This window comes from Microcebus murinus, chromosome 12 (assembly GCF_040939455.1).
Source record: "Microcebus murinus isolate Inina chromosome 12, M.murinus_Inina_mat1.0, whole genome shotgun sequence".
NCBI lineage: Eukaryota > Metazoa > Chordata > Mammalia > Primates > Cheirogaleidae > Microcebus > Microcebus murinus.
Window position 1 is genome coordinate 12,904,025 of NC_134115.1, and position 21,729 is coordinate 12,925,753.

At 34.9% G+C, this 21,729-nt stretch overlaps 1 protein-coding gene across 1 annotated transcript in view; it reads left to right on the forward strand.

The window, feature by feature from the left end:
* ERCC6L2 (ERCC excision repair 6 like 2) overlaps nt 1-21,729 on the forward strand; it is a 118,365-nt gene that overhangs the window by 59,006 nt on the left and 37,630 nt on the right. The window contains exons 12-14 of the mRNA XM_020289244.2: nt 2,303-2,398; nt 12,243-12,342; nt 20,347-20,499. Coding sequence (XP_020144833.2) covers nt 2,303-2,398; nt 12,243-12,342; nt 20,347-20,499 — 349 coding nt within the window. The remainder of the gene's footprint in view (nt 1-2,302; nt 2,399-12,242; nt 12,343-20,346; nt 20,500-21,729) is intronic.

The following is a 21,729-nucleotide window of genomic DNA, read 5'->3' on the forward strand; positions in this document are numbered from 1 at the left end:
ACTTGTTGAGGTTTGTCTTATGGCCCAAGATTTGGTCTATCTTGGTAAATGTTCTATGGGTACTAGGAAAAAAAGGGTGTATTCTGCTGTTCTTGGGTGGAGTGTTCTATGTATGCCAATTAGATCCTGTTGGTTGGTTGTTTTGTTCTTTGATATCTTTGCTGATTTTCTGTCTACTAGTTCTATCAATTGCTGAATGTGGGATGTTGAAATCCTCAACTATAATTGTGCATTTGTTTATTTCTCTTCTTGGCTTTATTAGTTTGACTTTATGTATCTTTCAGCTCTGTTGTTTTGGTGTGTTCGCCTGGTAGATTGATATTTTTATCATCATGTGCTGTCCCTCTTTTCTCTTTCTTTGCTCTGATGTATACTTTATCTTGTATTAATATAATCAGATCTGCCTTTTTTCATAATACTTGCATAGCATGTCTTTCATCATCCTTTTACTTTCAACCTACCTATGTCACGATATTTAAAGAGTTTTTTTGTAGATAACGTATTGTTGGATCATTTTTTTTCATCTACTTTGCCAATCACTGATTTTAAATGGTATATTTAGGCCATTCCATTTAAGGCAGTGATCGATATATTTGATTTAACTCTTTTCTGTTTATTTCCTGTTTCTGTTTCCACCGTTTCTTTTATTTAAACATTTTTTAGGATTCTATATCTACTTATAGTGCTTTTTAGTACATTGCTTTATATAGTTTTCTTCACAATTACTCTAGATATTACAATATACATAGTAAGTTTTCATAGTCTGCAGTATACAGTTTTACCAATTTGAATAAGTGTAGAAACCTTACTTATGTTTAAGTCCCTTTTCCTATTCCACTTTTAAAATATAATTGTCTTAGGTATTTCCTCTATATACATTGAGCAGTATACCAGATGGTATCACAGTTTTTCTTTAACCATGAAATATGATTTATGAAATTGAGGAGTAATAGAATGATTTTTATATTCACACTTATTTTTACCCATTCTGATGTTCCTCTTTCCTTTCTGAAGCTCCAGGCCTTCTTCTGTTATCACTCCCTTTCTATTTAATGAACTTCCTTTAGCCATTATTTTAGGTTAAGTCTTTTGGTGACAAATTCTCTTGGTTTTCCTTAATTTTAGAATGTCATAATTTCCCTTTCCTTCCTAAAGGATATTTTCACTGCATTAAAATATGTATCAGATAATTTCAATTTCAATATCTGATTCATTTCAGTGTTGTCATCTGTTGATTGTCTTTTCTCATTCAAGCTGAGATTTTCCTGGTCCTAGTGTAAATGATTTTTTGTTGTATCTTGGATATTTTGAGTATTATTTTATAAGATTCTGTATCTTATTTAAATCTTCTGTTTTAGTGCCTCTCCCATGACACCATCCACCCAAATAGGGGTTGAAATTTAGATTCCCTGTTTGGTCTCTGCTGGTACCCTAAGGGGGAGGTACTTTATTACTGCTCCAGGACAGCCTCCCCTGACATCACAGAAGGACACCTTATTGTCATTGGGAAGAAAACGAAAGCCCCGGTGTCTCTCTGTCTTCTCTGACACTACTCCAGCAGGGATGAGTGGTGCCTCATTATAGCGAGGCAAGGGTGGAAGTCTAGCAGCCTCACTCAGCCTTTGCTCACAGGGTAGGGGTGGGGCCATAGATTGTTCCTTGGTGTTTGGCAGGATTAGGTGATTTTTCTGTCTTGTAAGGCTACACCTTTCCTGGTTCTTTGACTAAAGGGGAAAAGGCTTTTCTTGGGGCATTTTTTGTCTGTGACTGTTGGCATTTCCAGTTCACTAGCTTCTCCAGAACCCAGCCTGGAATATATTAAGCAGAAAGGAAGCCAGGTCATTCTTTAAGTCTTGTAATCCATCACATGGTTGTCTTCTCTCTATCTTTCAGAGACTTATGTTTATTTTATATATAATGTCCAGGATCTTTAGCTGTACTTAGTTGGGAGGAATAAGGAGATGTGCATCTATTCCTTGAGTAAATTTTTAAATGCATGTACTAACAGTTTTTTTTAAATTATGTTAGGAAAATCTTGCCGAGTGGTATTTGAGTATCCAAATAATGTAAAAACCAGCACAACCTATTTATGTGGGCTCTAATGGCTGACTTTTTAAGGGATTTTTTAGAGTGGTAGAAAAAGAATATGCCATAGATATTTCGTTTGTGTTTAAACCACCTTACTTTTATGAAGTTAATGCAGTATTGTATTCTTTTGGCTGTAGAAACCTGGCACAATTGAGTTATAACACAACAAATTAATTTTTGCTGTTTTATTGTACTTTTTATCTATTTCCTCCAGGGCTGGTGGACTAGGCCTCAATTTTGTTGGTGCCAATGTTGTTATATTATTTGATCCTACCTGGAATCCAGCAAATGATCTTCAAGCCATTGACAGGTATGATACTGACAAAATTTAAAGTGATGTGTATATACTCTTAATCTAAAAATACTCCTGAACTGTTTAGGTTGCATATATTATAATATGATTGTGATTAGAAAAGAGGTGAAACCTTGTGAAAACTTCTATTTAAGATAACCCTAAGTTTCTGAATCCAGATATCAGGCCAATAATACCTGTGCATTTCCATCCATCTCAAAATCCCATTAATATGAAATGGCTTAAGAAGAAAGGATAAATCCATAATACTGCATGATAATAGGTCAGTTCTCTATTAGTAGATCAGAAGTTTTGAGAAAATCCTAGAAGACAGAAAGCAAATAGAATATGTGTAATAAAGATGTCAGAAGAGAAAAACCACAATCCAAAGAGAAAACCATAATCCAAAGTCTGCAGGAAAGAATAGAGAAATTTCAAGCATAAGGTTAGCAACTACAGGATGTGGGAGTAGATAGAGTGCATCCTTCTAGGAAATTAATGTGCTGACTGTAATACACATTCCTCTCCCACACTCCATGTTTACAGAGGGGTTGGCTGTAACAGGTGCTCCTTAATTAAAGTTGAAAGAATATAATTTCACTGATTTTATAAATAAATGGGGGATCTGATTGTAGAAAGATTCCTAGAATGGGTGTTGGAAGCAGATTATACAGCAGAGCCAAACTTGAAGTAGTTCCAGATCTCCACAGGACACAAGAAGAGGAGATGATTAAATAGACCTGTTACCTGCATGGAAACCCAGACTGGCTTTCCAGTATGATCCACCTAGCTCCTCATTTTAATTATGAATGGAAAGTTAAGAATTATGGGACATTTTAATAAAACTAGCAGCATGAAAGAAAAAGGCCAAGGTGAAAAACAGACACTGAAGGTAATAAAATAAAAATAGAACACTCAAAGAAAAAAAAAACCACATAGAAAACAAAAGTAGTTCTTAGCAATTAAAACTATTACAAAAATAAAATAACTCAGTAGAAGTTCTGAATAATAAAAATGGAGAGGACTAAAGGTAGAAATTGATGTGGAAGATAAAGGGAATAAATATTTTAAAACATAAACTTGAGCAATAAACAGATGGGAAATATTTATAAAGAGAAATTGAGGGAAAATCCCAGGAATCATTATCTGTGTATTTCAGAAAAAACAAAACAACAACAACAACAAAAAAAAACAGAGAGACTGGAGGATGGGGAGATAATTTAAGACAAACTGGAGAAAATTTTTGTTAATTTTGAAGAAGCTTTAAGTACTAAGCAATGACTGAGAAGGGGAGAAAACATACATCTTGGTGATATTTCAAAGTTTTAATAATAAAGAGAAGGTCTAAAAGATTCCAGAGTGAGAAACAGGGAGAGAATCATTGGTGAAAACTGAAGTGAAAAGGAAAAAACAAGTTATCAACAAATAATAAGAATGAGACTCATTTCAGCCAATCAGACTTTGAAGAAGAGATTTTCATCTACATTATAGGATTCAAGCAGACAATGGCGCTGTCAGAGCAAAAAAATTTGTGTGACTTTATGTGAAAGAAAATTATCTTGACTTGTAGTTGTAATCAATGGCTAAAATATCAACATGTAAGCACAAAATAAAAGCAACTGTTGCCATCCAGGAATTCAGAAAATTTATTGCTCATGGTCTGAAAACATTGTTCAAGGATATAATTAAACAAATGAAATATTAAGAAGCCAAAATATAAAAAATCAGTGACTGTCAGTGAATGTTCTCATATTTATAGTTAAGTCTAAAAAATTGTTGATAGTGTGGCCAAATGGGTTAATGCAGTTATAAAGAAATAAGTCCCCAAAATATAAAAGAATGGTATGAAAAAATTAATAACAATTAAGACCTAAAACTTCATGTAATTTCAATAAACATCAGCATAGAGATGGTGGAGGGGGCTAAAATTATGTTAGAATTTTTCCCCCCTCAGGAAAGGATCAGGTCAGTTATTAGGTTGGTGCAAAAGTAATTGCAGTTTTGGACCAGGAATTTTAAATCATAACTAGGCTCAAACACATCTTTATTAATCAAAATAGGAACCATTACAATCAATACATTTTTGTCAATGAGAAATAAGTTTGTTTATTCCTATAGCATAAAAATCCATGTTTTGGGATTCCATGAACTCCTGGAAAGCATTTTCTGCATCCTGCCGGTTGTGGAAGCGTTTTCCCTGCAAAAAGTTGTCGAGATGCTTGAAGAAGTGGTAGTCGGTTGGCAAGAGGTCGAGCGAACGTGGTGGAAGAGGCAAAACTTCATAGACCAATTCGTTCACCTTTTGAAGCATTGGTTGTGGGGTTGGGCATTGTCGACAAGAATCCGGCCCTCTCTGTTAACCAATGCTGGCTGCAGGCATTGCAGTTTTTGGTGAATCTCATCAATTTGCTGAGCATACTTCTCAGATATAATGGTTTCGCCAGGATTCAGAAAGCTGGAATGGATCAGACCAGCAGCAGACCACCAAACAGTGGCCATAACCTTTTTTTGGTGCAAGTTTGGCTTTGGGAATTGCTTTGGAACTTCTTCTCTGTCTAGCCACTGAGCGGGTCATCTCCAGTGGTCACATTTGTTACACATCACAAGCCAATCAAGAAATAGTTCGTTGTTGCATACAAGACAAGAAGATGACACTTCAAAATAATGATTGTTTTTGATTTTCAGTCAGCTCATGAGGCACCCCCTGATTGAGCGTTTTCACCTTTCCAGTTAGCTTCAAATGCTGAAGGACCATAGATTGGTTGACGCTGAGATCTTCGGCAACTTCTCCTGTGGTTGTAAGAGGATCAGCTTCTATGATTACTCTCAGTCGGTCATTGTCAACTTCTGATGGCTGGCCACTGCGCTCCTCATCTTCAAGTTTCTCATTTCCTTTGCAAAACTTCTTGAACCACTGCACAAGCATTTGTTAGCAGTTCGTGGGCCAAATGCATTATTGATGTTGTGAATTGTCTCTTTACGGACCCATTTTGAACTCAGATAAGAAAATCGCTCCAATTTCTTTTTGTCTGACATCATTTCCATAGTCTAAAATAAATATAAAATAAACAGCAAGTAATAAATCATTAGCAAAAAAATGTAAAGCAAGAAATGTGCATTAAAATGATGTATAACATAACCACATTTATTTAAGAATGTATTCCAATATCAGATGGCAAATTTCAATAATGCTAAAACCGTAATTATTTTTCACCAACCTAATATCAAAATTTGTGCCCAAAAATGTTTTTGAATGCTAGCAAAAAATTTAGGGGCAGCAACTAAAAAGGTGAGGCATAATAATTACCTGGTACACTTTTTAAAAACACGTATGCTCAGACTCAACTCTACTCTCCAGGCATTCTGATTTTATAGGTCTAGAAGGGGACTCTATAGTCTACCTTTTAGAAAGCCTCCTAGTTTGTGCATCAAAAGATACTATCAACAGAATAAAAAGCCAACCTACAGAATGGGAGATGTTTGTAAATCATATATCTAATAAACTATTGATATCTAGAATATGAAAAAAAAAAACCCTAAAATTCAACAATAAAAAAACCAATTCAAAATCGGACACAGGACTTGAATAGACATTTCTCCAAAGAATATATACAATATATATAAGTGACCAAAAGTACGTGGAAATATGCTCACCATCACTAATCATTAGGGAAATGCAAATCAAAACTATGAGATACCACCTCACACATTAGGACTATTGTAAAATGAAAAATAACAGAAAACAACAAGTCATGGTGAGGATGTGGAGAAATTAGAGCCCCTGTGCATTGCAAAGTAGTGCAGCTTCTGTAAAAAATGATATGGTTCCTCAAAAAATTAAACATAGAATTACCATATGATCCAGCAATTACACTTCTACTCTAGTTATACATACACCAAAAAGAATTGAAAGCAGGGACTCAAATAAATATTTATACATCCATGCTCATAGCATCTATATTCACAATAGCTAAAACATGGAAGCAATGCAAATGCCCATTGGTGAATGAATGGATAAACAAAATGTGTTATATATACATACAATGCAATATTATTGAGTCTTAAAAAGGAATGAAATTCTGGGCCGGGCATGGTGACTCACGTCTGTAATCCTAGCACTATGGGAGGCCAAGGTGGGAGTATCACTGGAGGTCAGGAGTTGAAGACCAGCTGAGCAAGAGCAAGACCCCATCTCTACAAAAAAAGGGAAGAAATTAATCAGACAACTAAAAATATACAGAAAATATTAGCCGGGCATGGTGGCGCATGCCTGTAGTCCCAGCTACTCAGGAGGCTGAGGCATAAGGATTGCTTGAGCCCAGGAGTTTGAGGTTGCTATGAGCTAGGCTGATTCCACAGCACTCTAGCCAGGGCAACAGAGTAAGACTGTCTCAAAAAAAAATAAAAATAAAATAAAAAAAGGAATGAAATTCCGATACATGCTGCAACATGGACACACCTTGAAGACATTATGCTAAATGAAATAAGTCAGAAACAAAAAGACAAATATTGCATAATTCCATTTATATGGGATACCTGGAATAGTCAAATTCATAGGGATAGGAAGTGGAATTGTAGCTATCCAGAGCTAGGGGTGGGGAGGAATGGGGAGTTATTGTGTTATGGCTATAGAGTTTCAGTTTGAGATAATGAAAAAGTGGTACAGATGGATAGTGGCGATGGTTGCAAATCAATGTGAATTTACTTAATGCCATTGTACACTTAAAAAAGTAGTTAAAATGGTAAATTTTATGTATCTTTTACCACAATAAAATAAAATACACCAGATGATTATGATATATTAATAATTGGTCCTTGACTCCACTTTGAAAAACACTGGAAATTAGATATTAAACTTCCAAAAGAAATAAGAAGAGCACCAAAAAAAGTAATTATTTCAGTAAATGGTAAGAAATACAGAGTGTATTCGAGGACATAGAGAAATTTCAGAAAATATGACAAATACAAAACATAACAGAAAGTTTCAGAAATAAATCCAAACATAAATATGAATACACTAAAACTAAAGCCAGGATAACAACACACGTATTTACAAGCATAGTTTACTGGATATTTTAAGACCTCTGTTGAGACCTACTGCTCAGAGAGAAAGGTTTCTTTCAAACTATTAGTGCTCATTGGCAATCCTAGTCACCCAAGTGCTCTGATGGAGATGTACAAGGAGATTAATGTTGTTTCATGCTGCTAACACAGCATCCATTCTGCAGCCCATGGATCAAGGAGTAATTTTGACTTTTCTAGTCGTTTATTTAAGAAACATATTTTTTAAGGTATAGTTACCATAATTGGTAATGCTTCTGATGGGTCTGGGCAACATAAATTGAAAACCTTCTGGAAAGGATTTACCATTCTAGATGCCATAAAGAACATTTGTGATTCCTGGGAGAAAATTAAAATATCAACATTAACAGGAATTTGGAAGATGTTGGTTCCAGCCTTCATGGATGACGTTGAGGCATTCAGGACTTCAGTGGAGGAAGTAACTGCAGATGTGCTAGAAATAGCAAGAGAACTAGAATTAGAAGTGGAACATGAAAGTGTAACCAAATTACTGCAATCTCATGATAAAACTTTAACAGGTAAGGAGTTGTTTCTTATGGGCAAGCAAAGAAAGTGGCTTCTGGAGATGGAACCTACTCCTGGTGAAGATGGTGTGAAAATTATTGAAATGACAACAAAGGATTTAGAATATGACATAAACTTAGTTGAAAAGTTTGAGAAGATTGAATTCAAATTTGAAAGAATTTCTACTATGGATAAAATGCTTTGAAATGACATCACATGCTGCAGAGATATCTTTAATGAATGGAAGAGCAAATGTAACAAATTTTGTTTTCTTATTTTAAGAAACTGCCACAGCCACCCCAACCTTTAGCAACCCCCATCCTAATCAGTCAGCAGACAACAACATGAAGGCAAGACCCTCCACCAGCAAAAAGTTTACAATTCACTGAAGGCTTAGATGCTTATTAGCATTTTTTAGCAATAAAATACTTTTAAATTAAGGTATATGCTTTTTTTTTTTAGATATAATATTGTACACTTCATAGACTATAATATAGTATAATTATAACTTTTATATGCACTGGGAAACAAAAAAATTTATGTGACTTTTTTGCTTTTTTTTTAACAATATTCTTAAAAAAAATTTGTTTTTTTAAAGAACAGGATTTCACTCTGTTGCTTAGGCTGGAGTGTGGTGGTGTGATCATATCTGTCTGTAACCTCAAATTCTTGGGCTCAAGTGATCTTCCTGCCTCAGCCTCCTTAGTAACTGGGACTTACAGGTGGGCACCACCATTCCCAGCTAATTTTTAAATTTTTGTAGGGTTTTGCTATGTTGCCTAGGTTTATCACGAACTGATATTCTCTTTATCACAATGGTTTAGAACCAAATCTGCAAAATCTCTAAGGTATGCCTGTAAATTTATAGCGTCAGAGAATATTCAATATATTCAAACATTTGTAGAGCATTTTTTAAAATGACCATACATTTTAATAGAAATCACAAAAGGTAGATTCTATGACTCTAATAACCCCCCTCAAAAAAAAAACACCTAGAAAATAACAATAGACATGTAGTTAATAAATTTTAACCATATAGAAATTTTGAAACATATGTTTAAATAGCTCATATATTAGAGAAGAAATCAAAGAGTGATGTCAGCAAGGTAGTAGACTAGAACTTAAGGTACTGGTTCCTCCAATGGAAGCATTAGAAATACAACCAGAGAGTACCTAAAATAACTTTATAGGGGCTCTGTAAACCAAAGGTCTACAGAAACCATGCAAATTCCCAATAAAGAAGAAGCCACAATCAAAACCATAGTAAATTTTGTAGTGTTTTTTACTCACCTTTGTCCTACCTCTTTCCTGGTACAGTGCATCAGAGAGGAAGTGGCCAATTCCTGGTTCATTCCTTCAGGCTGAAAGGAGTAGTGGAGAACTCCTTTGTAATCTTCTAGTCTGTCTGTGGGACTGCTTTGTGTCTTGCCTGACTTGGCACTAAGATGGGAAATGGTGGCATAGCCCAGATCTCAGGCTGGCAGAAGCTGTGATATGGCAGTGGGGGGCTCTGTGGTTCATGAAAGCTTGTAGTGTGATTGCATACCTTTGGACATCTTGGGTAAGAGGTTATAGGCAGAGAAATATAATATCTAAGGCCTTGAGAAGAAGCTAGTGTGAGACTTTTGGGGAAATTAAGACATGTAAAAGTGGTTGTATACACAGGAGAGATTTGAAAACATAGACACATACACACACCCAAAAATGACCTAAGAATATTTTAAGCCTTCACCCTGAGCTGCTCTCACAGCTCAAGATAGACCCTGCTAATTAGTGAAGATCTTCCACACAAGTCTGCAAAGACTGGGACAGGTGGCTTTTTCGCCAAATGGCAATTTTCAACAAAAGACTGCAAGGCATGCAAAGAAACGAGAAAACAGGGCCCATTCAAAGTAACAAAATAAGTCTCCGGAAATTGTCTCTAAAGAAACACAGGCATTGGACTTGCTAGACAAAGACTTTAAAACAACTGTTTTAAATACTCCAAGAGTGAAAGGAAAACAGAGAACTAATCAGGAAGAGGATATATAAACAAAATGAGAATATCAACAAAGAGAAATTTAAAAAAAAAAAAAAAGAACCAAACAGAATTTCTGGACATGAAATTCAATTTTGGGATTAAAAAATTCACTAGAGGAGTTCAACAGCAGATTACTGATTTAACAAAAATAAAAAGGGTTATATCACAATACTATGAATAATTGTATACCAACACATTGAATAGCCTAGGTGTAATCAATAAATTCCTAAATATATATAACCTACCCAGACAGAATCATGAAGGTATAGAAAACCTAAATTTATCTATAACTATATAAGGAGACTGAATCACTAATCAAAACCTTCCCAAAAATGAAAAGCTCAAAACCAGATGGTTTCACTGGTGAATTCTACCAAACATTCCAAGAATTGATACCGTTGTTCTCATGCTCTATCAGAAAATTAAAGAGGAAGAAACACTTCCTAATTCATTCTATGAGGCCAACATTACTCTAGTACCAACATCAGACAAAGACTTTATAAGAAAACTACAGACCAGTGTCTTTTATAAATATTAATGCAAAAATAATAAAATGCTAGCAAACCAAATTCAGCACCATATAAAGGATATATGAAGTAGAATTTATTCTCGGAACACAAGGATAGTTCAACATCCTATAAAAATCAATCAATATGATATACCACATTAACAAATGAACAAAACATGATCGTCTCCATCGATGCAGAAAAGGCATTTGATAAAATTCCACACCCTTTTATGATAAAAACACTGGACACCTTAAAAATAAAACTTCTTCAACATAAAGGCCATTTATGAAAAACCCACACCTAACTTCATACTCTTTGATGAGAGACTGAATGTTTTTCCTCTAATATCAGCAACTAGGAAAGGATGCCTGTTTTTGCCAGAAAAAGATAAAGATTGTATGGTTTCACTAATATATTGTGCCTAGAGTCATCAAATTCAAAGAGACAGAAAGTAGGATAGTGGTTGCCAATAGCTGGGGGACCAGGGAATGGGAGTTATTGTTTAATGGGTACAGAGTTTCAGTTTGGGAAGATGAAATAATTCGGTAAATGCATAGTTGTGATGGTTGCATAATAGCGTGAATACACTTAATGCCACTGAACTGCACACTTAAAAATGGTTAAAATGATTAAATTTTGTTATGTATATTTTGCCACAGTAAAAAAGAGGAGATCAAGAGAGAAAAACTGGTTAATTAGAAATAAATGACAATGAAATCACTATGAAGGAGGCACAGAGAACACCAAATATAACAACATATGGAGTGACATTACAAATTCGAAAATAAATTTCCCCCAAGTTGCAACATGTTCAAGCATGTGTTCCTCTCAGCAACTATAACAGGCATTTGGCGCTCATTCAGGGCATCCAATAAAGCCTCCATATGGGGAAAGCTACAGGGAAGTAGACCCATAGTTAAACCATCGTGATGAGTCAGGTTAGAGTTAATTTGCACTCTGGTGCATATCAAAACACCTTGGCTACTAGTCAACTCAGGGATGCAATCAGACCCACTGAATTGAAATCTCTGTGGATGAGGACTATAAATCCACACTTCCATATACTTTCTAGTTGATGACTTTTCCCTTTCCCCAAGGAAACTTCTTAACTGTTTTTAACAGTTAACTTTTTAACTGTTTTATTAAGGTATAATGGACATACAATAAATTGGATATATTTACAATTCACTACTGATAAGTTTTGGCATATGTATGCACCTGTGAAACCAACACCACAATTAAGATAATAAACATATCCATCACCCCCTAATTTTCCTTCTGCCCCTTTGTAATCTACTCCTGCTTCCCCATTTCCCCAAACAACTACTGATCTGCTTTCTATCACTGTGGATTAGTTTCCATTTGGGGGAAACTTTCTATCACTGTGGATTAGTTTCCATTTTATATAAATGAAATCATTTGGAAACAATCTATTCATAAGCTTAAGACTGCTAGGAAAAAACCCTGAATTTAAGAAAAGTTTTTGGACAATGGAAAGTGATATTTGTAACAGAAATGAGGTTTATATATATATTTTCTATAATGCTTTTTCCTCAATATCTAGTCTTATATGAATTTACATTTTTACATTTTTACTAAATAATATAGCATATCTAAACATAAAATGTTTCTTTTAAAGTTAATTAAAATTTCAATTATGTTCTATTGTCATATACCAAAGCTACCTCTCGAACTTAAAGTTGTTTCACTTGATTTTTGTTTGTTCTTGTTTTTAATCATTTTGCAGAGCATATAGGATTGGACAATGCAGAGATGTCAAAGTGCTGAGGCTCATATCCTTGGGAACTGTGGAGGAGATCATGTATTTACGACAGGTATACAAGCAGGTAAATATATTTTCATTTTTCTAACTAAACATTTTTCTGTTTTCAAAAATTAGGAACACATTTGTATAAAAATAAGTTTTTCATTTTCTCTACCTATAATGGAATTTAACAAAATTATGAAAAATAGTTTTGAATACACTTCTGTGAAACACGTTAATTCTTAGAGTCATTGAATTTTTGAGCTGAAAGTTTCTTAGAACAGTACTTCTTAACCTTTTGTGTGCACATGAGTCACCTGGAGATCTTGTTAAAATACAGATTCTGATTTAGTAGGTAGGTTTGGGGTAGAACCCAAGATTTGGTATTTTTAACTAGCTCCCAGGAGTGCTAGCACTACTAGTCTTCAGGCCACAATTTTGAGTAGCAAGGTCATAGCTCCCCACACTGTGGCCCAAGACATAATGGTGTGCCATAAATGGGTTACAGGTGCATTGAGACATTGATCCCGCAGCTCTCTGGGCAGCAAGAGTACGTAAGCCAGCTTCCAGCCTCAAGTAACCTCCTCTGTTCACTCCAGGTGGATGTTCATATGTTATTTTCTATATATGCCATGAAGAAGATCGGGAAGCACTGCCTTAGAGATACTGTACACACTGAACCTGGGCCCCCAGTGATGCCCCAGGAAATGAACTTATAGGAATAGAACTCAAGTGTGCTGGTGCTTTTAGTATTCATCTAAAATTGCATTAACTCTTTAATATGCTTAGGACATCACTTACTACTCCATTTATGCCTCTAAATAAACAACATTTATTTAATTTACAACTGTACACTTGAGAAGATCTGGAATAAGGTTCAAGTTTAATTGTAAACGTTAAATTTGAATTGCTCCCTATATTCGGTGGGCATCTATTTAAGAGCAAACATCTGCCACATGTGGTGGAAGTTAACCTAAGAATGATCCAATCTTAAATTTATGCTATTTTCTTCATTCTAAAAATAGAGTTATACAGCAGTTTTTGTTTTTTCTGAAAGAATTTAACTGTAAGAGAAACCATACATCTTTTTTATCCACTTTGGTATAGTACAACTACTTGAAAATTATCTTTAAATAAATAATTTATTTTAAAAAATAATTTATTTAACCAATCTTGGAAAAAGTAGGATATTATTTTTCATTTTAGGAACAGTTTTTTAGAATACTGTCCTAGATTTGTCACAAGTAAGAGTCTTTCCTCAATCATGTGGTAATTTTTTTCAATTTATTACTGTATACATTTCCTTTTTACCTATTCATCTGACTTATTTAATGAAATAAAATGGCTTGTTATATAATAAATATTGTATGATAATACATAATAAGGCTTCAGAAGATAAGGTAATTTAAGTTAGTAACTTTGTATGATACAAATAAAGATGGCAATCATGTAAGGAAAAGACATTAAATATGGTTTCAAGATAGTTTAGAATTTGAACCAAGGTGCAGATGGAGCACACACTCTAGCCTCCCACGTGTTCCTCAGAGCACTTGGGGGAAAAATCCATATATGATTTTTTTTAAAAAAAGCTATTAAAATGTTGGAAAGCAAGAAAAGTTCTCTTGGTAGCCCAGAAATTGTAAGGAATCCTTAAAGACAAAAGGCAATTGGGATCAGATTGAAGGAAGAAACCAAACTGGACTCAGTCAGAAGAAGACTACTGAAAAATTTAGGTGCAACTTCTGGATATTCCAAGCTTAGAGTCAGCAGGTATTAAAAAAAGAAGGGAGCCTTTGGGGTATCACTGATGTACAAAGTGGTTTAACCCTTACAATCTTACCCCAGCTATGCCAAACTGTGGCCAACAGAGGTGTCTGTTCTCTGTGGGAACCCTAAGTAGAAATACTGGAAGCAGAGAAGCAAAATAGCTCCAAACTTTTGCTGATATCTGGAAGAAAGTCCCTCCCATTGCCCAGAGGCTAAATAATTGCTGAATACTCGCTAAATACTCACTTCATATAACCACCACAATAGGCAGAGATAAGCATGTAAAGTTAAAGACCAATGAACAGCCAACCAAAAATAATTGCTCAACTCTTAGCAAAATAAATGCTCTGAAAAAGGCACTATAGTGGGCTAAATAATGGTCCTCAAAAATATTAGGTCCTAATCTCTGGAACCTATAAATGGTACTTTATATGGAAAAAAGGTCTTTGCAGATGTTATTAAATTAAAGATCTTGAAAAGCAGAGATTATCCTTAATTATCCACAAGTGTCCTTATAAGAAGGAGCCAGAGGAAAATTTGACAGAGCAGAGAGGGCAGTGTAAGCACAGAGGCACTGATGGGAATGATGTGGCCACAGCTAAGGCATGCCGGCAGCCACCAGAAGCAGGACCATGCAAGAGTGGGTTCTCCCCTACAGTCTCCAGAGGGATCATGGTGATATTGACACACAGTGATAGTGTGAGAGAATAAATTTCTGTTGTTTGAAGCTGTCAAATTTGTGATAATTTGTTACAGAAGTCCTGGGAAACTAATACAGGTTGTCTAATAAAAAAGAACTAACGTAGAAAAAACAATTAATGGAAGAGTATAAGAGCTTTTTAAGGAAATATAAATAATGTTTTCAAAGGGTAAATGAGGTTGTAGGATCCCCAAAACAAGAATAGACTACTAAGAAAATAATCAATTAGAGATACAGAAAATGCAAAACTCCAGGGATAGGTAAAGTAGCAAAGAGCAAAGCTTTTGTCTAAAAGAAAAAGCAAAGCAATTCTTCTAGATTGCAGAGGAAACAGACATATGGAACACATGTGAGAAAAGTTAGGAGAAATGGAAGCTAGATCTAGAAATTCCAATATCCGTCTTATAGTTGAAGAAGGGAATAAAAAGAAGAAAAGAGAAGAAACTCCATATAAGGGAAGAAATGTAAAAAAGTAGAAAACATGGTACCTCACACCTAGAATCCCAGTGACTCAGGAGACTGAGGCAGGAGTATTGCTTGAGCCCAGGAATGTGAGGCTGCAGTGCACTGCACTCTAGCCTGTGTGACAACGTGAGACCCTGTTTCAAAAAACAAACAAAGTGTAGAACAAGAATCAACAGATTATATGGACTCACCAAGTGCTAAATAGGGTGAATGAAAATAGATCCACCCTTAGACCATCTTTCTAGAATTATAAGACACCAAACATAAAATGAAAAATCCTTTAAATTTCCAGAGTAAACTTTTCTGGAGAGAAAAATCATTATCTACAATAGAACTAGAATTAGATATCTAACTTCTTCTTAGCAATACTGGATACTTAGGAGAGATAACTGCAAATGAGGAAAAATGATAGACGATTATTGCTCAAGAAACTAAATTTTTAATTCAGAATTTTCCCACAAAGAAAGATCCTAGCCTAGATGACTTTATTGGTGAATTCTGTCAAATATTTAATATTCCTTGTGAAAAAAGAGGAGGGGGGTATACTTCCGACATATTTTACAAAGACAGAAGAATCCTAATACCAAAACTTGACAAAAGACATTACAAGAAAATTATAGACCAATATCTCTCGTGAACATAAATATGAAAATCTTGAACAAAGCATGTATTATGAGTTCAGTTGTGCCCCTTCCCCCTCAAAAGATATGTTGAAGTGCTAAGCCCTGGTGCCTGTAGATGTGACCTTACTTGTAAGCAGAGTCTTTACAGATGAGATAAAGAAGGGGTCATACTGGATTAGGGGAGACCCTGATCCAATGACTGATGCCCTTATAAAAAGAGGGAAATTTGGATACAAACAGACACAGAGGGAGCATGCCACACAAGGCCGAGGGTGGAGTGATGTAGCTGCAGGCTAAAGAATGCCAGCAACCCCCAAAAGCCAGAAGGAGGATCATTCTCTAGAATCTCCAGACAGAGCATGGCCCTATGGACACCTTGATTTCAGAGTTGAGCCTCTAGAACTGTAAGAGTATAAAGTTTTGTTGTTTAAAGCCACCTAGTTTGTAATATTTTGTTACAGCAGCCTTAGGAAACTAATATAGTTTCTGGGGCAAATACAGGGTATTGCAAATTTGACTACATTTTTATATGAAACCTCTGTATGAAAAAGGAACTGCAAACCAAATTCAAAGAGTGACCAGGAGCAAATATTTAGCATATATAGAATAAAAGAGAAGCATTTACAATATATAAAGAACTCCCACAAACTAATAAAATGCCTGTGGTTAGGCATTTCACCAAAGAAAAAATACAAATGGTTAATGCATATCTCAGAAGATCTGTAACCACACTTATAATCTAGAGATGCAAAATAAAATAAGATTGTGTTCTGTACATTATGCAAAAGACTTTTTTTGTTGTTGCTGGAGACAGGGTCTTACTATGTCACCCAGGCTGTAGTGCAGTGGCATCATCATAGCTCACATAAAACTATTTCTATGTGTACATATGGTTTACAATGATTCAACTTAATGAATTTGTGACTTTACGATGATGCTAAAGCAATACGCATTCAGTATGTTCCTCTACTATGATAAGGTTACATCTGGATAAACCCACCATAAATTGAAAATATTGTAAGTTGAAATTGCACTTTAGACTTAACAGTATTTTCAATTTATGATGGATTTATGCAGATATAACCCCATGGTAAGTCAGGGAGCATCTGTATATGTATATAGCTCTAACTGCATTGAAAAAGATCCAAAAGGATATACCCAAACATTAAAACACTGGTTAGACTAATAAGAGGTCATCTATATTGTTCGAGGGGGACTTTTATTTTGATGTGTTTTGTTTGCATCTGTTGCGATAATACATTCCGATATTTTGTACTTTTTAAAAGTAAAAATATAATTTATATTGCAACTATACTCCTTCAATTTGGAGCATTGTATGCAATCTAAAGTTTGGCATTCAAAAATTCATCTCATATATGTATGTATAAGAATTTATTTAGAAGTATTTACATAAGATTTGCAACAGCCCAAAGAACCCCCAATTAACTTCACGCAAATTCCCCACTTGTTAAGATTTTACATGCTTGCTTTCTCTTTCTCGCACCCATTATCTTTAGTTTTCTTCTGAACCATCTTAGAGATGAACAGACTTATCACCAGTTTGTATTTCCCCAAAGCAAGGAAACTCTCTGAATTGTCCAGTGTGTTCTTCCCTGAAAGAAGTGTACTCTCCTATTTATACATACATAAAAATCGTTTATGCGTTGTAAATACTGAGTCGTATACACTGTTCTGCAACTTGCCCCACCCCCACCTCTCCTCTGCAAAAGCAGTTGCCCATATCAAGAAATTAATACTGATGCAACGTTACTTTGTAATCCACAGGCCCCATTCAGATTTCCCCAGCTCTCCCAGCAATGTCTCCTTTTTCCTTTCTGTTCCAGAATTCAGTCCAGGATCATGGCTATGTTTACTTCTTACGTCTTTTCAGTTTTCTTCAACTTGCAGTAATTACCTAGGCTTCCTTTGTCTTTCATGACCTTGACAGTTTTAAAGAATAAGGCTTTTCCTTGTGCTGGATGTCCCTCAGCCTGGGTCCATTTGATGTTTCTTCAAGTCCAGACTCACGCCAAGCACTCTTGGCAGGAACACCACAGACGCGATGCTGCGCTCTTCTCATTGCATCAGTCAGAAGGCACATTATGGTGACCTGCCCTAACAGTGATGATATTAATCCTGATTGCAGGTCAAGTTTGTGCCTGCAGGTTTCTCTGCTGCAAAATTGCTATTTTTTCCCTTTACCATTGATAAGTGATTTATGGGGAGATCCTCTGAGACTGATCATGCCAATATCCCATTCCTCATCAAACCTGCATCTATCAGCCTTAGCATTTATTGATAAGTCCTACCTGAATCAGCTACCACTGTGGTGACTGTCAAGTGGTGATTTTTCTATTTCCATTATTCCTTCTTATTTGCTCATCAACACTCCACTATTAAAAAAAAAAAAAAGCTTTCCCTTCTGTTTATTTATTTAATATGTGTGAACTCATGAATTCCTATTTTAGTAACAGATCACAACTCATCGAATATCATTATTTACTTTGATGTTCACGTTGTCTGGTATTTGACCAATAGGAACCCCCTTAGGATGGGCTTCTGGGTCATTTTGATTGCCCCTATCATTCCTTCTGCACTTTCTTACTGTAGGAGGCTGAATAATGGTTCTCCAAAGTTGTTCACATCCTAATCTCTCAAGCCACCTGGATTATCAGGGTAGTAATCACAAGGTCCTTGTAAGGGGCTATGAGGCAGTAGGATCAGAGAAAGCAGAAATGAAGGAGATGTGAAGGCAGAAGCATAGGGTGGGCCACACTGCTGGCCTTAAAGATGGAAAAAGGTGCCATAAACTTCTTACAATGACTAACATTCTTTTCTTTTTACTTCTTGGTCTTGCATACCTTGTCTATTTTGACGAAATCCAAGCACTTTGTGGCCTTGTATGGACTTTTCTTAAGGTAGAAACTAAGCCATATTTTTCAATTATTGATTTTTCCCCCCTATCTTCTTGAGTTCTAAAATGATTTTTATATAATTACCCTACAGATGGACCCACCTAGTTTTCACTTTTACTGGAGTTTTCTTATTTTGGAAAATGTAGTTTAACTACAAAATAATGTGCTTTTTATAAATTTTGTGATAAAACTTTCTAGGAAACTTATAACGACTCAATTAAGCCTTTATAAGTCTTACAAATTACCCTGGTGATTATAGGCAGAGGTCTTGCCATCTGACATCTTCAGTGTTTAAGGAAGATTCAGTAGCCAAGGGAAAAATAGGAACTGTACCATCAGTTGTATCGATTGCTGTTGTGATTCTATATTCTCAGCATTAGAGCCCATGTTTCTGGGACATTGATATCGAACTGATCAAGTTTTGGTATGTTGATCCATAATTTCTTCACATAAGGTCCCAAGGGTCTTGTTTTAAGAGGGGCATCCTAGAGAAATTGTTAAGCATATAAATTGGATGCAGCCAAACCAAGCAAATTTCAGGAATAACACCTTTTAGCTGGCAGCTGTTAATTCCTCTACACTGAAGGTTTTTATTTTTATAATAGAGAAACTCCACTTTATTTCTAAAATGGAGATAAGGTCATAGCAGGGATTCAATGAGAGGACATAAATAAAATGCTGCACATGTAGTAAGTGTTCCATAAATGGTAGCTATTATTGAGAAGAATTTCAGTTGCCTAGATTAACTTATTACAGTGCATATCAATTCCAATGATAATCACAGTAGTTAAGCATCACTTCCTATTCATTCTGCCATCAACAATAGACTAAAGTTATTTTTCATTCTGTGCATTCTTCATTTCTTCCAGGAAATTTTAAAGTGCATATGGGGTTAATCAGATTGTATTTTAATTTTAAATATTTACATTACTTTTAGTAAAATATCTAGCAAATGAAGGGTACACATTAATGTTGATACCAAAGTGGGTATATGTCCTTGAGGATTCTATTGTCTGTGGTCTTTATTCAAAATTGTTTCAAAGATGGAGTGTTTCTAAAACAGTGATAGAGTTTTTGCTATTAGTTGACAATGTGATCACATCATAATTAGTTTGCCACCAAGGTGGTTATCATATAATTATTTTTTTTCTTTTTTTTTTTTTTTTTTTGCCAAACAAGTCAGTTGTCTGATTTTTTTCTTTTTTTTTTTTCATATAATTATTTTAGATTATAATTTAACTTTAGTGATACAGTGGTTATTTCTGCCAGTTTTAGTAGTTCCTATTGTAATAACAGTTTAAAAAGGAGAAAAGTGTATTCATGTGTATGCTTTTATTACTATACATTATGTCAGGTGGCTATTCCATAGAGATGTAATCTTGACTCAGTTAGAAAACAGATAAAATAGCAACTGCAAGATCTCTGCTTCTATAAGACTGGTCGGATTATTAGTATCTCACCATAATGGCAACATCTGCCAAATCAAAACAGAATTTCCTCCCTAAGGAGATTCTGCCTGCTCTACGAAAGCTGTGTATATCCAGGGAATGCCAGGAAACTCTGACATATTGTTGGAACAAACACTTCAAAAATATCTTATGTTTTTTCTGTTTTAGCAACTTCACTGTGTGGTGGTTGGAAGTGAAAATGCCAAACGGTATTTTGAAGCAGTTCAAGGATCAAAAGAGCATCGAGGAGAGCTTTTTGGGATCCATAACCTCTTCAAATTAAGATCCCAAGGGTCTTGTCTTACAAGGGACATCCTGGAGGTGTGAAATTGTTCTCTGACCTTTTTGGTAATTTTTTAAATATGGTTTTTCTCCCTCAGGAAATGTGAAATACAATTGCTGTTGCCTTTTCAGAGTAAATTTTTGGTTTTCTTTATCAAAAATGCCTTATATTTAGAATTTCTACTTTTAGAGAAATAGGAAATGATTTATTATACCTAAGGTTTTTCCATTCATAGTTATAAATAATGCATACACACAAATACAAATACATATACTAGATAGTGTGAACTCAAAGGCCATTTTCAAACTGACAGAAGTTTATTATTTTGAAAACAGCTGTTGAAGTCACTAACTAAAAAAGGAGATTTTCCTAAATAAATAAAAATATAAAATATGTTTTTGTTAAAAGTTACCAGATACTCCCTGAGATACACTCTCATGTCTCATGGAGATTTTTGTTTTCTGTTCCAAATAAAAGATCCACACCAGTATTTCAAACTCTCCCCATTGTGTTCATCCTCAGGATACAGATGTTTCTTATTCTTTAAACAGAATATTTATATCTTTTAAAAAATCTGTAAGTTCTTTAATATACCAGAATACTAAGGATATTAACCAATTTTCTAATTGATATTAATAGGAGTATCATAAAAATCCCAGAATATCATTTTTTTCAACCTCCTCATCATATCAATGAGGAAACTAAGTCTTGGAGAACTTCAGAATATTTCCTTTGACTTCCAGAACTTTCTAATAAAACTTTAATGTACTTCATTTGTTCAGCAAGTACCATAAAGACAGTTCAAAGAAAAATTGATCCCTGTCCTTAAGGAACTTAAACCATCCTGATAGCAGGTAGAAGAGAACATTTATGTAATAAACATGTCATGTCAGTAATCATAGCTAGGCAAGTTTAATAGAAGTTCAAAATGACCAGTAACAGATGGAGAAGAGGAAGGTATCCTATAAATAGTATAAATATTATGTGGTGTCTGATGTACACTGATGAGTTTTTATTTTATAGTAACTGTATTTGATTCCAAATTAACTGGCCCATTTAAAGTCCTCCTTTTTCTGTTTGTTTTTTTTTCTTGTTTTTGAATATGCTGTTTCTTTCGTGAACTTGTTCTTCCTTATTCCTCTTCTCTTATCAATAACTATGTCTTCTACCTCCCCCACCCAGATGCTACCTGACATGCCTATTATTCATATTTATAATTTAAAATCATTGTCTAAAAATATAAGCATTATTTATCCTGTTTTCTGCCA